General features: G+C 44.4%; 2 protein-coding genes across 2 annotated transcripts; both read left to right on the forward strand.

Annotated features, from left to right (window-relative positions):
• Nucleotides 1-60: 60 nt before the first annotated feature.
• ndufb8 (NADH:ubiquinone oxidoreductase subunit B8) lies at nucleotides 61-3,995 on the forward strand. Its single transcript, XM_047032321.1, has 5 exons — nucleotides 61-182; nucleotides 2,437-2,563; nucleotides 2,745-2,844; nucleotides 3,252-3,407; nucleotides 3,839-3,995. The coding sequence occupies exons 1-5, from the start codon at nucleotides 92-94 to the stop codon at nucleotides 3,929-3,931; spliced, it is 567 nt and encodes a 188-aa protein (XP_046888277.1). The 5' UTR covers nucleotides 61-91; the 3' UTR covers nucleotides 3,932-3,995.
• A 215-nt stretch (nucleotides 3,996-4,210) lies between these two features.
• Nucleotides 4,211-17,222, forward strand: sec31b (SEC31 homolog B, COPII coat complex component). The gene is given in 29 exon segments (XM_047032357.1): nucleotides 4,211-4,345; nucleotides 5,122-5,236; nucleotides 5,374-5,497; nucleotides 5,680-5,875; nucleotides 5,961-6,056; nucleotides 6,216-6,224; nucleotides 8,509-8,649; nucleotides 8,796-8,938; nucleotides 9,050-9,149; nucleotides 9,230-9,391; nucleotides 9,603-9,755; nucleotides 9,868-10,098; nucleotides 10,186-10,260; nucleotides 10,351-10,443; nucleotides 10,529-10,649; nucleotides 10,788-10,966; nucleotides 11,194-11,320; nucleotides 11,421-11,566; nucleotides 11,771-11,944; nucleotides 12,147-12,305; nucleotides 12,477-12,648; nucleotides 12,743-13,092; nucleotides 13,094-13,109; nucleotides 13,253-13,291; nucleotides 14,174-14,232; nucleotides 14,606-14,731; nucleotides 14,838-14,957; nucleotides 15,682-15,753; nucleotides 15,908-17,222. Coding segments are annotated over 28 exon segments (3,642 nt in total). The 5' UTR covers nucleotides 4,211-4,345; nucleotides 5,122-5,157; the 3' UTR covers nucleotides 16,088-17,222.
• The last annotated feature ends 519 nt before the right edge of the window (nucleotides 17,223-17,741 follow it).

Raw genomic sequence — 17,741 nt, forward strand, 5'->3', positions numbered from 1 at the left:
TCAAGATCTGCCAGTAGGTTAATGAACCATGAGTGTATATTTCACGCATGCGTACTGTACTTGACCCTAGCTGTCACGGCCACTATCAGACATGGCTGCCTTAGGTTTGCGATGGTGGGCTCGAGCCCTTTCCAAGGATAAAGGGACAGCCATTCCAACTGTACTCTCTGGAGCCAGAGCAGGTTGGTATTTTATAAATTGTACATGATTTGTATTTGTCTATATGCATTAAAATAACTAATCCATTGTATGTTTATCTTGCAAGAAGGGACTAACCTTGACGAGCGAACATAAGCCGTCTGAGCTAACTTTAGCTAGCCTTTCTACACGTAGCTGGCTGTGGCTGAGTGCTAACTCCGACCATCCCGTGAAACGTCCTTTCCTTTTACTTTTGTTTACATACTGTATAGCTTTTGTGTTAGCTGCTTTTTTGTTCCAGGGGCGAGTCTAGGATCAGACATTTAGGGGTGCTCAGCCCCCAGTGAGAATGTGACATGAATACGGTGCTTTGCAAAAGTGCTAAACCCCTTTGCTAATATAACAGGCATGCAAACAGGTCAGGGGTTAAAAAAGATTAGAAGGATACAGCTATCCCCCACCCTCTAGGGCAGGGGTCGGCAACAGGCGGCCCGCGGGCCAATTGTGGCCCGCCAGCGATTTTATTTGGCCCGTCAAAATATTTCCAATGATATATTTTTTATAACGTTTTTTTCCCCGTCGACTTTTATTTTGAAACCGGAAACTGGGTATGGTGTCATTAGATGTTGTCGACTTCATGCAGCGCCGGCGTCGCCTGCAGCCCGGTTGACTTGAAGTAACCAATGGCATTCTCAGCTTCAAGGCAGCCGGCTGTCGGCGCTGCCGTCGCTGCATGAAGTCGAATACACTTATTGACTTTTCTGAAGTATTTTTTCGCCATGTCATCGCTACCATATGATCGCTACACCTCACGGCTGGCAGATCGCCTGAGGTGAAAGCACAGTTATGGTTAGTAATCATGGGCAGCGCTCTCTATGGCAGCGCTAGGAAGGGGCTAGCAGGTGCTTCAGCACCCCCAAGAAAGACCAAAGCACCCCGATAGCACCCCCCACGACATTGCTTATTAATTTATAGTTTCAGGCCCGGAATGGCCATCGGGAGAATAGGGAGAATTCACGGTGGGCCGCTTTGCCCGCTTATAAATTGGGCCAGAAGATCGCCTGCTTTCTCTTTGTTTTTTTTCACACACCGAATAACAGGATATGCCTTAAGTTTGTTAAGTTACTGTGTGACTGAAAAGTAAGCTAATAGGCTACATTATGTTTTAATCTAATTAAGCGCATGATCAGACCGTGCATTAAAAAGTGCAGTTCAGTTGTCGCGCATGTTTCTCAAACACAAACCATAATTTATTGTTGTGGAGGGAGTTAGCTAGATTAAGCTGAAGCGAAAAAAATAAAATGGAAGGGATAAGATCCCAGGAGGAACTGAAAAAGCCAGGTAAAAAAATAAATTTTTGCTCGCATTAATGTGAAGTTCCGATTTCACCTCACATTAAAACCTTGACTAGGTCCTAGTAATCCTATTCTCACTTGATGACAGTATTTATGTGCACCAACGATGACGACCCACCACGTTGGGATGACAGTGACGATCATGTTGATACAGTTCGTTAACAGACCACCAATGGGCTCATGCACATGGTTTATTATCGTTAGCTATTTGTAGTAGACCTACCCATTCTCCATATAGGCCTAGTTGTTGCGAGTGCACGTATCGCAAGGGCACCTATCGCAGCGTCTAAATAGGCAGTAACCCAGACTCTGGCCCGCCGTCTAGTGGCGAGGAAAAATACTGGCCCGTGGCCCAAGTTACTTGCCGACCCCTGCTCTAGGGGGTCCGGTGGCTTGGTCCCCCGAAGAAAATGTATGACATTTTAAAGTTAAACGCATGAATCTGGTGCACTTTGAGAGCAAAATTAAGAGGCTAGATTTATGTAAAATCTGTGCTCTTGTAAACAATGTCATGTTCTTTTAAACATAGACATAGACACATAGCATACATCATAAAAAACTATAAAACAAACAGGATTACCTGTGTTAAACTACTTTAAAAAGCAAAAGACAAAAGCATCACTTACTGTAAAGCTAACACACATCCAATCGACATCATCTTTAATATTGGATTAAAATAGTTTCTACTAGATGAGATAAGATGGATCTGTAAACCTTTCCCCACTCTGCCTCTGATTGGCTGTGAGGTTTATGCATTAGGAGTGACGGAGTGTTGTAAGTAAATCTAGTGGATTGTTTTGGTAATGCAATGGTAGAAAAGTTTAAGCAATTTTTGTTCCCATAGTACATCAAACCTAGTAGATGTCTACCCACCGCCACCAACTACAAATCGCGACGATGCTCGTTGTCAATAATGGCAGAGTCTGTACTTTTTGCATTTTAGCGTCTGGAGTTTCGAAAGGCATGTTGCCCGGTCCCTTCCCCACAACCCCCGAGGAGAAGGCAGCAGCGGCAAAGAAGTACAATATGAGGGTTGAGGACTATGAACCATTTCCAGATAATGGCGAGGGGTAAGAAAAGTATAGCCCTACTGAATTTGTAACCCTATTGAACTAATAACCCTATTAGACCTAGTTTTTTAGTGCTACAATGAATATTTTAAACTTGTATACTATTTATGTCATCATACAAGAAAGATTAATGTAGCAGCGTTTACAGCATAAATCAAATGACTACAACTTATTTTTGCAGATACGGTGATTACCCAAAACTGGCAGATCGATCCCAGCATGAGAGAGATCCTTGGTACAAATGGGACCATCCTGACCTGAGGAGGAACTGGGGAGAGCCAGTAAGACGTTTATTTGTCCATACAGACATGGTCAGACAACACAACAAAGATACAAAAAAAAATACAGTTGGTGATGGTGTTGTGATTGGTATTTTATTTTTCTGTTTGTTTGTCTGACCATGGCTGTATGGCACACAATGAATTTCCAAAAGTAAAATTTGATCTATCTAACTCTAGTTGTATTTACCAAAACATTGAGACTAAAATCAAAGATGCCCCCAACTCTATCAGATGTTTTCTATTAAGTCAATGATGCAGATACAAAATAGTAGTTTTCAGGCCACTGTCTTGCTTACATTATCAATATTCTCACAGATTGAGTTAGTGCACAATACATAACTCAATGTTATTTGTGCTAATGAGTACACTCACATGTTTTTGTATGTGCCTCCACCCCCACCCCACAGATGCACTGGAACTTTGACATGTACACCAGGAACCGTGTGGACACATCCCCCAGCCCGGTCGACTGGGGCACAATGGTCAAACACTTGGGTGGCTTCATTGGGTTCATGCTGTTGATGTTCTACCTTGGGGAGACATTTCCTTCTTACCAGCCTGTGGTAAGAATTCAAATGGCAGCATCCTTATCATTTCTCTCAACTGAACACATTAAGCAGTTTTTATGGATATACTTTAACATTTTCCTTGATCACAACCTTTAACTCGATGTAAAGTTATCTGTGATTTATATTGGGATTTAACTGTAAATTAATTTATTATAGTTCCAGGCAGTTATTTATATCACACTTTTCATTGCCTGGTGTGTACAGGGAATGTTTGAGGAAAATTGAGGTTTCACTGGTGTTTTGATAAAATAATTTATGTTCAGAAGTTTGAGAGTTCAAGCTTTGCTTGGAAGCCTGTGGGGGAATATACCTTCTCTTTTACCTTGCTATTACTCGCAGCAGGACTAGGCAAGGGCACCACATCTAGTCTTACAGTGTGGTATGCATTAAGGCTCCAAATTTTTATTTTATTTTGTCTGTTCCAGGCACCCAAACAGTACCCTTACAACAACTTGTACCTCGAAAGGGGAGGGAATCCTGAAAAACAGCTTGAAGAAGTCAAAAATTATGAAATATAATTTATGACATGTCTACTCCACTACTTGTGTATATTTCTGTCACTAATAAATACTTAATGAAAAATGTTTTTTGAACTATTTCTTATTGTATATTTAAAAAACAAATAGTAATGGTGACTATATTATTTTGATGTAATTCAGATTACATTGAATCATACATGAAAAGTAAATCACGGCTTTTAGCATCAGTACAATCTATCTTGTCGCTGATTTGTCAGTATGGGTTGGAACCATAGACATCACAACCGGAAGGAAGTAAACCAAGCAAGTAAACGGGTCAAATGAGGATATCGATAATATCGGCCACCGTAGATTTGGACAGCAAAAAAAGGCTACGTTGGGAGTGCCAGTTAGCGTACTAGCTAGGTTGAATCAATCCTTACTTCATGATTGCCTTGCGTGACTGTAATCAAAGTAAGTACATCTAATGTTGGATACATTTACTTTCCTGTTAACCTGTGACTAAAGAGACAACAAGTGTAACTGTCGATATCAATTCTTATGAACCCAGTTTGAGCCCAGCCCTACAAAGGCACTAGCTAACTAGCAAGCTACAGAAGCTACATGCTTGGCCTAGACTTAGCTAGTTAGCAAGACAACAAGTTTGCCAACCACACAGTGTCTACAGTCACACCGACCGGTAGTAGTAGCTAGCTAACTAGTTACACACTTCAGTAAAGTTTTATTGCAATTTACTTGCGTATAGCAAGCAGCTGAACTATCCAGAGTTGCTAGCCAAGCTACTATTAGCCATGTCGTTTTGCATAAAGCATAACACACTGACGTGTATGACCTAGCGTTATGCGATTTGTATCGGTCTAATAAATCGAAAGCTACCAGTAGGTAGCGACCAACCAGTTGCACAGCTAGCTTTTTATCCAACTAACAGGTCTTAAACTCTGTGTAGCCTTTTCTACCGCAAGCACAACCCTCCTGCACTGCTCTGTGAGGGAAAAAATGCTCTGATGTCTGGGTACAAGTCTCCTCCTGCCATTACTTGAAATCGAATTTTCTGCCAAGGAATGTCTTTAAGCTGAAAATGATCGGCCTCTTCGTGATATGATAGTCAGTTTGTCAATCAAGGAAGATTGATTGATTTGCATTGCAGCCACGATTATTTTCTATATAAGATTCATGTCTTATAAACCGTTATGATTTGTGTTGAGCATATGACGACGTGCTTCTTTCAGGATTTAGTTAGCCAGAAACGAACCCAGCTGAGGAAAATGAAGCTGAAAGAAATTCAGAGGACTGCCCACCAGTCATGGAGTCCTGCCTCTCACCATCCCATTTCTCTGGCCTTGGGTGCGTTGCCTTATCTTGGATCGAAATGGAGGGATATTATAATATCTTGCCAATAATACTGTATTAAACACACAATATCTAATGTGCTGAATTGTTTGTGTTGTTGTGTGTGAACATGTATCTCTGTGTCCATTTAGGCACGTCAGCACAACAGTTGGATGCCTCATTCAACACTACTGCTGCCCTAGAAATATTTGAGTTGGATTTTGCAGACCCCTCTCTGGAAATGAAACTCAAAGGTTCCCTTCCTTCATCTAATAGGTGAGCAACTCTAGAAGTGAACTGTCTGCTTTCTGAACCTATATTATTGTTATAAGTTGCTTGTAATAATTTGGTCTAAGCCGTTGTCTAGCTTCACCAATTACACTTTCTGTCTTTCACTTTACTGTCTTTCAATTTTTCAATTTGTTTTTGATTTTTTATCATTTCTGTCTGTCCCCTAGATTACACAGTCTCATCTGGGTGGATTTTGAAACGGGAGAAGATGGGACAGGAGGAAGGCTAATTGGAGGCAGTGAAAATGGCACAGTAACAGTTTACAGCCCGGGGGCCATAGTAACCCCTGGAGCAGAAGCAGTGATAGGACAGTCTGACAAGCACACTGGCCCCGTCAGAGCACTAGACTTCAACCCTTTTCAGGTAAAGCTTGAAAGTCATAATTTTCTGTCATTTTTTTTTAAATCAAAATGATATTTTGTGTTAACTTTAATTGTGTCTTTCCCAGAGTAACCTTCTTGCATCGGGGGCAAATGATTCAGAGATCTATATCTGGGACCTAAATAACTTCAACAATCCAATGACACCGGGAACAAAGTCTCAGGTAATGTTGGTTAAAACATATAAAAACAAACATTGTATACACACTGTTAGATTTAGATTTTGCCGTTTATACTTTTAACTTAACTTTGTTGTTCAAAAGCATAGTGCCTTACAAGAGTAATCTTGAACAGTTTTCTCCCTATTTCCTTAACCTTTGTAGCTATGTGAGGTAAGAATGAAAACAGCGGCTACTATGTTATGTTTGGTGTGTGGTGTGTGTATAACCTGTGTGGGCTGAATAATATCCTTGGACATTTCTCTACCAAAATTAAACAGCTTTGTCAAAAAAACAGTTATACTCAATGTTATGCTGTTTGCACTTTCTAAATCCTTTAATAATGTTTTATCTAGTTTGAATATTTGGGGTGTGGCTTCTTTCGTATTTTATTTTTATTTTTATCAATACTTACTAATAATTTATAACAAGTGTGCATTTGCTGAATATTTCCTAACTAATATTAGTTTCCAATCAAATAAGAATCTGTTTTTGTGTATCAATGATGCTATGTTCATGAACACAAAAAAATATATATATTTATATATAAATATTCTGGAAGCGTACAGTAGTGTTACATGTTATAACATTTGCATTTAGCAGACGCTTTTGTGCAAGGCGACTTCCAAGAGAGAGCTTTACAAAAGTGATTAGGTCACTGATCATAACAACGAGATAGCCCCAGACATTGCGGGTAGCCAAAACATGGAGCATACATTGTGAAAACCGAATAAGTCCCAAAGGGAAGAACCATAAGAGCATGTAGTTAAACAAGTTACAACTAAACAACATGAACCTCAAGAGTGTACCTGTGGAAAAAGCAAGCAACAATAACACTTCACAGCGAGTACAATAATTTGAAGTCAGTTTCAACTAACCAACAAGAGCAACAAGTCCCTCAATAAGAGTCATTGTGTTCCTGGAGGAAACTAACATCATGTCCAGCAAATCATTCCTAAGTACCGTTGTACTCCCGGAACAAGTGAGTCTTCAGCCTTTTCTTGAAGGTGGGGAGACAGTCAGAGTCTCTGATGGAGGTGGGGAGTTGATTCCACCATTGGGGGGGCCAGACAGGAGAAGAGCTTGTGTTGGGACCGGGCGCTCTTGAGCGGTGGGACCACCAGATGGTTATCAGAAGAAGACCGTAGGTGCCGGGTGGGGGTGTAAGGCTGGAGCATAGACTTGATGTAGTCGGGTGCAGTCCCATTCACCCCTCGGAAAGTCAGTACCTGAGTCTTGAATCTGATACGGGCCGTGATGGGTAGCCAGTGGAGGGAGATGAGGAGCGGGGTAACATGGGAGCGTCTGGGTAGATTGAAGACCAGATGGGCTGCCGCGTTCTGAATCCTCTGGAGAGGGCGGCTTGCGCATGCTTGGAGACCGGCGAGCAGCGAGTTGCAGTAGTCCATCTTTGAGAGGACAAGTGCTTGGACTAGCAGCTGGGTGGAATGCTCAGACAGGTATCTCCTGTTCTTCCGGATGTTGTAGAGGGTGAATCTACACGACTGGGAGACCGCAGCAATGTGGGCTGTGAGGGAGAGCTCGTCATACATGGTCACCCCGCCGAGGTTCCTGGCAGAGGATGAAGGGGTCACCGTCGCAGATCCCAGGGTGATTGAGAGATCGTGGGAGATGGTGCTTGGTCATCCAGGCGGAGATGTCTGTGAGGCAGGCCTCGATCCTAGCTGAGATCCCCGGATCAGCCGGGAACGACAGGTACAGCTACGGTCGTCAGCATAGCAGTAGTAGGAGAAGCCATGGGAGGTGATGATTGGTCCAAGTGAGGTGGTGTACAGGGAGAAAAGGAGGGATCCAAGGACGGAGCCCTGTGGGACACCAGTCGCGAGCTGGCGGGGGCCTGACACTTTGCCTCCCCAAGAGACCTGGTAGGATCTTCCCGACAGGTAGGATGAGATCCACTGAAGTGCAGTGCCAGTGATGCCCATCTCAGAAAGTCTGGCGAGCAGGATTTGATGGTTAACCGTATCAAATGCTGCAGAAAGGTCCAGCAGCATGATGACGGATGACCTCGAAGCAGCTCTGGCTGGCTGGAGGGCAGTGGTGACTGACAGGAGGGCAGTTTCTGTGGTGGCCAGTCTTGAAGCCTGATTGGTTGGGGTCAAGCAGGTTGTTCTGAGAAAGTTTGACAGTTGGTTAGATACAGCGCGTTCAATTATTTTTGAAAAGAAGGGTAGCAGTGATACTGGTCTGTAGTTCTGGAGGACGGTGGGTTAAGGGAGGGCTTTTTGAAGGCAGAGGGGAAGTGCCGGAAGCAAGAGACGAGTTAAGGACGTGGAGAAGAAAAGTTATGCTGGAGGGAGAGATGGTTTGAAAGAGAGGGGAGGGGACTGGATCAAGGGGACAGGAGGTGGGGGGTACAAGAATGTTTGTACAATTTCCTTTTTTATTTATTACACATTAGTTTAACTATTACTGTTTCCTTTTTCTTCCTTCTCAGCCTCCTGAAGATGTCAGTGTTGTGTCCTGGAATAGACAGGTTCAGCACATCCTGGCCTCAGCCAACCCCAGTGGAAAAGCAGTTGTCTGGGACCTGAGGAAGAATGAGCCTATTATCAAGATCAGTGACCACAGTAACAGGGTGAGCAGGTGACGTTTGTTGCAACCGTTGCATTGTTAGTTTCTCATTTTTTGCATCTGGGCTTTGTGGCTTCCCCCCCTTTGTGTGCCTTGTTTCCACCATCTGCTCCGTCACTTTTCAACTATTCATCTCTGTCTGTGTTGTAGATGCACTGCTCAGGCATGCTCTGGCACCCAGAGGTGGCCACACAGTTGGTTCTGGCCTCTGAGGACGACCGGCTGCCAGTCATTCAGATGTGGGACCTTCGCTTTGCCACATCACCTCTCAAAGTCCTGGAGAACCACACAAGGTGAGAGCTTTTCACCAACGATCAAACTTCCATCTGTAGCTGTTTGTTGCGCAGTCCCGGATGAACCTTTCTGTCAATTTCCATAGTTTAAGAAAGTTGCTCTCTATTCAGGGGAATTCTCTCCATATCCTGGAGCCAAGCTGACCCAGAGCTGCTGCTCAGTAGCGCTAAAGACAACCGGATCTTGTGCTGGAACCCTAACACTGGCGAAGTAGGTTACCATCATCAAAATCAAGCTTCCTCCATCTCGATCTCTTAACCCTGAGGCACCACTGCCATCTCTCCTCCTAGGTCATTTATGAGTTGCCCACAACCAACCAGTGGTGCTTTGACGTGCAGTGGTGCCCCAGGAACCCAGCCCTGCTGTCTGCAGCCTCCTTCGACGGCAGGATCAGTGTCTACTCCGTGATGGGAGGAAGCCTGGAAGCTCAGCAGCAGAGCACCGCCCATATGGTGCCTTAGACACACACCGCACAATTCTGTTTTGATGAAAATCGTTCCGTATCCCTGTAATGCTAACCAAAGTCCAAACGGCTAAATCCTGTATTGATGTAAATCCAGTGGTGTGTTTTATCGTTTGATGGGTGAACCAATTTGTCTGGATTTTTTGCGGATACAGAAACAATGGCCCACTCGAGTCTAAATCCTTCTCCCTTGTCCCTAGATCTCGTCCTCATTTGACACCATGGATCCCTTTGGGACCGGACAGGCTCTGCCCCCTCTGCAGGTCCCACAGCCTGCAACCCAGACCACCATCGTTCCCCCGCTGAAGAAGCCCCCAAAGTGGGTGCGCAGGCCTGTGGGGGCTTCATTTGCTGTGAGTCCTAATCATTTATGTATGTATTATATAGAAGGGGAAAAACAATGTAGTGTTTCGATGAACGACAGAACATGTTTAAAAACAAAAACATTGGTATCTCTGTGTGCAGTTTGGTGGGAAGCTCATTACCTTCGACAGCGCCAAGCCTCCTCAGGTCCAGAGTCCTCAGGTCCTCCCCAGGCAGGTGTTCGTCAGCCAGGTCACCACGGAGACAGAGTTCCTGCAGCGCTCCCGGGAGCTCCAGATGGCGCTGCAGTCTGGATCCTTCTCCAGCTATTGCCAGGCTAAGATCCACAGCACCACCTCCGACTCTGATAAAGACTTGTGGAAATTCCTCCTGGTATGACTCATATAAAAATATATATGTGAACCTGTCTGTGGTGTTAATGCTCCAGAGTAAGTGTATATACTTGTTAAATGTCCCCAGGTGAACTTCGAAGATGAGGCACGGGTTAAGTTTCTGAGACTTTTGGGTTTCAGCAAAGATGAGTTGGACAGAAAGGTAATTGTCTGATTTTACTTGAGAAGGCGAGATACTTCTCCACCATAAACATAATTTTTATTTGATTTACCTTTACCCTTGTTTCTCCAGATTTCAACCTGCTTGGGAAAGAGCCTGCAGCCGAATGGCCACGGTGTGGATGCCAGTGACCTGGCTGAGAAGATGCAGCAGCTCTCTGCGCAGGTTTGAAACAGACCAATCTTTTCTCTTGTCCTAACGGTGCCCCAAGAACTAAAGCAGTAGAAAATTCAAATGTAATTTTCTACAGAGGTCAGATGAGACCAGTGGTGCTGGCAGTGGCAGCATGACATCCGGTTCAGCTTCCCCTTCTGACTTCTTCAGTCAGATACCACAGAAGAAAACAGTCTTCCAAATCCCTGTTTCAGCCGGTGAATTTAAACCAACCATTCAGTACACGCACACATCAACATGTTATTGATAGCTGTCACATTTAATCTCTTCTACAATATTTGAAATGTTAAGGCTAACAACTTAACCTGTGTGTTTTATGTGTTGCCATAACTCAGACACGGACGGGCTGATCAGCCAGGCTCTTCTAGTGGGGAACTTTGCAGGAGCCGTTGATCTGTGTCTTAACGACGGTCGCTATGCAGAGGCCATCCTGCTTGCCATTAGTGGAGGAGAAGATCTGCTCAAGAAAACCCAGCAGAGATATTTGGACAAGCAGAGGAGCAGTATCTCAATGGCATGTCAGATATGTAGATCATTTAGTGTTATTCTGGGACAGGGACTTCCCCTCAGGCCAAAGTAGTGGATGGCTAAGTGTAATATGGTGTTCCTGTGACAGAACTTCATTCCAGGCCATAGAAGTCGATTGTCATACGTTTACAGGTCTGATCATTTTGACGTGCTCAAGTTTTTGGAACAGTCTTGGAACGTCACGTCATTGAATGTGACTTTTCTTCTCCTCAGCTGATCTCGTCTGTGGTGACCCAGAACTGGGCTGACATCGTCCATAGCTGTGATCTGGACAACTGGAAAGAGGCCCTTGCCGCTCTCCTAACCTACGCTCACCCGGAAGAGTTTGCCCATCTGTGTGGTAAGAGACACCAATGACTCTAACAAAGAGTGGCCATCCATGACAAGAATTTATTTATGTGTGGTGGAAAGAAAGAATTGTCTCCCCTGTGTGCTGGTAGACACGCTTGGAGTACGTCTAGAAGCTCAGGGGACGGAGAAACACCGGCTGCAAGCCTGCCTGTGCTACATCTGCTCTGGAAACATTGAGAAGTTAGTGGAGTGCTGGGTCATGCAGAGAGACTGCTCCTCTCCCCTCGTCTTGGAGGTACGGGAACTTGTCCCAAACTGTAATTGGCTTGTCTGCGTACACGCAGAGGAAAGTGGACGTATTGCAAACTGCAAAATAAATTTGAATTTCGTGTGTCCGAATGTCTGATAATTCTACAAACGTTCAGCGGAACTGTGCCACCTCCCTTTGTGGACATTTAGAATGCTAACGCCTGGTTTTGTTGGGACCTTTGATTGAAAGGATCTTGTGGAGAAGGTGATGATCCTGCGCAAGTCCATCGAGCTCCTGCGGAAAGGCGAGGTAGCGGTGAAGAGCCTGGTCCTGGCCGACAAGCTCACTCAGTACGCCGGCCTCCTGGCCTCGCAAGGCAGCCTGGCCACCGCCATGTCCTACCTCCCAGAGAGCCCCGACCAGGTAGGTAGCGGACACGCAGAGTCCTGGAGGAGGAAGGAACCCACTTTTGTCTGAAGTCTTATTCAGACAAGAAGTTTTTTCCCATGCATTTCAAGAAGGGTGACAAGGACTTTTGACTTTTGCTCCTTTTTCACTCCTACAGTTTTTTTTTTCTTCTTCTTCTCCTGTATGTTTTTATGCTGTTCTGTGCCGCCCCCTACAGGCAGGAATCATGATGATGAGAGATAGGCTGTTCCATGCCCAGGGCGAGGCGGCCGTTGGTCCCCGGCCGCCTGTCCCCTACAACAGAGTCAACATGGGAGCGACCAAGCCTTCTGCTGCTTCCCCCCCGCAACCACAAGCACAGGAAGCCCCGAGCACGGTAACTTCAATTACCACCCAAGTTCAGTTTTCTCATTCAAAATCATTGAATGGAAACATACTCTGGTCACTTCCTTACAAACACGTAGAACACATCTGTTTGCCCCCCCCCCCCCTCATGCTTAAATGTTTTAAGGATGATGGGAATGTTTTGTCGTGTCCTCCACTGCAGGGAGGCAGCCAGCCCCACAGTTCAAATGTTTTCTCCCCGCAAGTTGCCGTGGCCAACACTGGGCTACCTCCCTCACAGATGGGGTTGCCCCCCTCCTCTCAAGTCCTGCCCCCCGGTGGGCCCCGGTCGGGCCTGCGACCCGCCTACCCCCAGCATCTTTCCACCGCTCCAGGTGGGACATTACACACGTCTGAAAATGACTGACAGTTAACCATTCTACAAATATATCTTCCAATGCTGTTTGTGTTTGCTCTGACCCCACTCAGGCTTCCCTCCTCAACAGTCATTCCAGCCACAGCCCATGTCAAGCAGTGGACCCTCCATCTTCTCCCCTTCAGGCCCTCAGATGCCGGGGGCCAGCCTGTCCGGACCCCCTCTGCCCCAGCTATCCTCCCCAGCCCCTGGGGGCCTCTCCACCATGCCCCCCTCCTCGCTCCCTTCCAGACCCATGCCACCTGGCCCCCAGCCTAGAGGCCATGTGCCCATGTTTCCGGGGGCCCCTCACAACCAGGCCCATCCACCCCCAACCGGCAGCTTGTACCAGCCCATGGGGCTAGGGTACCCCCCAGGTGGCCCCGGAACTCCAGCCACCAAGTCATTCTCTGCCCCGTCGGTACCCCCCTCCTCCCACAGGTACAGAGATTCAGATCAGCAGAGTTATCAGTGTTCCTCACAATCATGCTCATACTATCAATCACATCTCTTTGTGTGCTGGTCAGAAAGATGGAGATGATGTTCACGCTCCTATTCAGCTGTCCCCTTGTTTGACTTTTCAGGCTTCTTTCCTTGGCTGAATTCCCATTTTGACGATGAAGGTGACAGTGACAGGGCTAGGTTTGAACATGGCTTAAAGTGTCTGCCGCAAACATAGGTAGAAGTGTTTGCTTGGTTCGCTCCACGTGCTTGAGGGACATGTAGTGCATTAAAAACAGATGTAGGATAGTAAACCCTGGGTCTGAGCATTTTGAGTTTAATTAATTCATGCTGAGATTAGTCAGTCTCCTGTTGATTAAAGGCAGGGTTGTTAATATTGCTGTTATGCACTATTTGTCATATTTGCTGACCTAAACTTCACGGCCTGATAGCAATCAATACATCTAAAGGTTTAAGAGTAAAATGAAATTAATCCGATATCTGCAGGCATGGCAGGACTGTACTAGACACGACCAATCATTAAGTTCAGACCGGCCTTATGATTAAATGGCATTCGAACCGAATGCAATGATTGGACGGGCTACTTCTCTGTGTACCTACTTCCCGGCAGTAGTCAGGCAGTGCATGAGTTTTGGAGGAGTGGCTTTGAAGGGGGGATAGCTTTCGCTCGAAGCTCGAAAATTGTTATGTTTGCCGATCCTGCTTTTAATCAATCTCTAAATTAGCAGAGGCAGAAATGACAATCGACACAAGAAAGCATGGTGTGACCACTATGTTTGAATGACAAAGACTACATAGATTTCAAATGCTTTCATTAAATAAGAACTTTTCGGGACCATCTAGCTTGGGTTATCCCTGTTATTTGTTGCAACAGTCTACATCAGCTTATTTTATGTGTTTTGTTGTGTATGTAGTGTTCCTTAAAACTAACCTTGCCTCAAAGAGATTGTGTTACTGTGACTTAAGTTTTGACTGCTTTAAAGCCTACCAGAAGAGATCAATCACAGTCAGGGTGCTCAACCTCTTATCACGTTCTCCCTCAGGATCTCAGGATGGCTGGAATGATCCGCCTGCAGTCCGTGGTGCTCCAAGGAAGAAGAAGGTACCCTTTTAGAACCCTTGTTTCTGTTTTCTACATGGAGATTGTTCCTTCCAAGTGTGCTTCTCTGCAGAAGTTGTAGTTTCCGCCTAGTACAATTTTTAGTATATTGTCTGTGGTAACATGAAGGAGGTGTTGACCTTAGAAGGCCCCTGCAGGCCAGATACAAGATGGCCTGCACACCATGTTAACCCTTCATGGCTAAACTTGTTTGTCAAAAAAGCTCCAGGCGATAAGCTCTGTTATGATTCAGCCTCATGTATTAGCTGGATATGGTTTAGAATTTCAGTTCTAAATGCCTGTAGTCTAACATGCTTGGACAAGCTGTGAAGATCTCTGGTGACGCCCAACTGGGAAAACGTGTTATCACATACAGGTTCCTGATAACTACACCCCTCCCGCTCCCATCACAGCCCCTGTGATGGGCTTCCCAATGGAGGCCACCCAACCCCACGAGGGCCCCCAGGTCCCACCAGGAGCCCCCCAGGAGCCCAACGTGCAGGTCAGTACCACATTTTACCATTGTGGTTGCTTGCTCCATTAGGACGTTGTGTTCCACACGTAGACATTTAGATTGATGTTTCAGACGTTTTTTTTTTTCTTTTCAGCTTCTCCAACAGCTGCCAGCAGAGAGGGTTGAGCAAAGGGAGATCCCGGCTGAGCACATGGTTCTCAAAAGCACCTTTGACAGCCTTGTGCAACGCTGCCAACTAGCTGCTGGAGACCCAGTACGTCTGACAACCACACACATACACACCCACACTCCTTTTTGTAGCCTTTCTCAATGGGCACTGTCGTGGTAGTTTTTGCAGACAATCAATTGTTCAAGCTGAAGTTGGGTGAAGTATAGAGTTAATGTTTATTTGACGTAGGTTTAAGCATAATAACGTTACCAACATAACATCATCAGCACACAAACATAAGACAATAACACAAAGACAATTTCATACAGCTCCATCTAGAATTCTAGAATGGAACCGGGAGAATCCAGCCCACTAGCACTACTCAGCTGATGGCCCTGAACCCCCCAGAACATTCTTCAACAGACCATTTTATAGATACAACAGTTCTCAAAAGCCATTGGTCCATCCTACAGACCTGAAGCTATACCAATTCTCTTCTGTCATTGGTTAAATCCTTAGAACAATACAGTTGAATCCACATTTTCTTCAGACCAACTGTCTCTTCCCCCCAGGTGACAAGAACCCTTTCAGGTCACCCAGACTTCATGTCTCTTAGACTTCATGTCTCCTAGTTAGGTGTTATAAAACTACAGGTGGTATCTCTACCAAATGGAGTTGAATTAACATACATTGTATCAAGCTTCTTCCTGAAACACATTCATTGTACATATAGGCCCAAAACTTCTTTCACAGCACCACACAGTTATCACACCAGCACTCGTTTCATTTTTACTTGAATTAAAACATTTTTCTTTTTGAACGTTTTCAGCAAACGAAAAGAAAACTTGAAGACGCGTCCAAACGCCTTGGTTATCTCTACGACAAACTAAGAGAACAAATGGTAGGGGCACTTCACCGATGTGTATCTTGTTCTATTCATTGGTGGCACTGATCCTGAAAACTGTCCCACATGTGATCTAAAGGATGTCAAATGAGATGTCAATTTGAGTCATGTTTAATTGAAACCTGCATGTTTTCTCTCCACCCCCATGTAGCTCTCTCACAATATCCTTGGGGGGTTACACGAGATTAGCCGCTGTGTGGCCAGCCAAAACTACCAGCGCGGCTTGGAGGTCCACACCCAAGTGGTCAGCAGCAGCAACTTCAGCGATATCTCCGCCTTCATGCCCATCCTCAAAGTGGTCATGACCATAGCCATCAAGCTGGGGGTCTGACCCGATGACAAACACAGCCCAACTTCAGTGTTATGGATCCTGTTATATAAATATATATTTATTTCTTATTCAGCCTAACTCCATGCGCTTTGACATTGACTATATAAGCGATTTAGTGATTGTTCACTGTTTAACTTATGTCTGGGAAGGCTTCGGATTGTCTTTTAGGATGTCTTATTAAAGTTCTAATTCAATGATTGGGAGGGAGTGTATCGTTTTTTCGAACACATTTTTCCATCTCTGCGGTACAATAGAAATGGCCTAATATGTCTAACTGAAGGTGCCATTACCTGGGTTTTTGGGCCAAATCACGGCTACTGAATGTATTTAATTGAATTGTGTCAAATTGCTGGATTTATTTTAATGATCAATCGTAAATAGTGCTGCCGTTGACGATTGAGCTATTGTTTGAGTTCTATTTGTTTTCTGTTTGTTTGCACCCTCTTTGGTGTGCGTGTTAGTGAAATGATTTTACACCTGTCATTCAATACTGATAAAGATGGGAAATCCCCACATGACTAAGGATAAATAAAAATACAACACTTTTTGTAATAATCTCAACTATTTGGGGGATTGCAAATTGTGTATAATTTTTGCTAGTTATGTTGTTATTCTGCACTCCCAGTTGTATTGTTGAATTTACAGCTAAAATTCCAGATTTTGTTAAATTTACCACTCATTATCTCGTTTACTGTAGAAATGTGATTTGTGTTTCCACAATTTGGCGTGTGAATGTGTTCTCACCAAAGCTGGTTCCTCCTTTTTTGTTAACTTGTGAAAGTGTCCAGTAATGAAATGTTGTACTTCATTTCATAGTCTAGATGATTCTGTGCTACAAATATTCTCCATGATGAGTTCAAAAGTAATACTTTTTGGTGGAGTATGGAATTGAGTTGTGAGAAAGTATGTGGTCTTAAGCTTGTATGAATTCATTTTTCTCTAGTGGGAGACCAGTCAAATGTAGGCCAGTGGCTTACTGTGCTACTGCCCAGTGCAAGGATGCATCATATGGCAGCAGAAGGCATTAAAGTGCCTCAGTAATCACTTGTTGACAAATATTTATACAATCCTTGTTGCTTACATTATGATTTACTGCTGTATTGAATTTTTCAAATAAAACCTGTATCAAGGCTTATGTTGACATTCATTTTATTGAATTAATTTAGCAAACACTGGGCTATTGGCCTATCAATTCAGTGATTGAAAAACATTTCCATACATACTCATCCATAAAGGGGTTAAACTAGTGTACAACTAAAGGCACTCAAATTTCTAAGTGGAGTATTCCGTCTAGACTTGTTATGCTTGCTTAAATGAACATGGTGTCATGTTTTCAAGTTTGAGTTACTCTAAATGATTGGACAAGGGGAATCAGCTGCTGAGTAAATGCACGTCATTGGTTCTATATAGTCAGACGATGTAGGCAGTTGTGGGGGAAACATTTTTGATCTTTAGTAACCTTGCAGGGTGACGCTACTTCACCAAACAAATTGACAACAATGAATACATCTGTTCAGTCAGTTTAGTAAACCAGTTTCCTCCAAAATGCTAAAGCACACATTTGACTTGTAGAACATTTATACTTGCCTTTCCTTAGATTGATAAGAGTATGCAAACTTGGGTACACTTGTTGGGAAAGGATATTCTATGACTT

This window comes from Hypomesus transpacificus, chromosome 13 (assembly GCF_021917145.1).
Source record: "Hypomesus transpacificus isolate Combined female chromosome 13, fHypTra1, whole genome shotgun sequence".
NCBI lineage: Eukaryota > Metazoa > Chordata > Actinopteri > Osmeriformes > Osmeridae > Hypomesus > Hypomesus transpacificus.

Excerpts from the sequence above, each read along its gene's own strand:
- ndufb8 (XM_047032321.1), top strand. The coding sequence starts at position 92 with ATGGCTGCCTTAGGTTTGCGATGGTGGGCTCGAGCCCTTTCCAAGGAT. Across the intron at positions 2,564-2,744 it reads TTTCCAGATAATGGCGAGGG|ATACGGTGATTACCCAAAAC; the intron begins GTAAGAAAAGTA and ends TTATTTTTGCAG. Across the intron at positions 3,408-3,838 it reads TTCCTTCTTACCAGCCTGTG|GCACCCAAACAGTACCCTTA; the intron begins GTAAGAATTCAA and ends TGTCTGTTCCAG.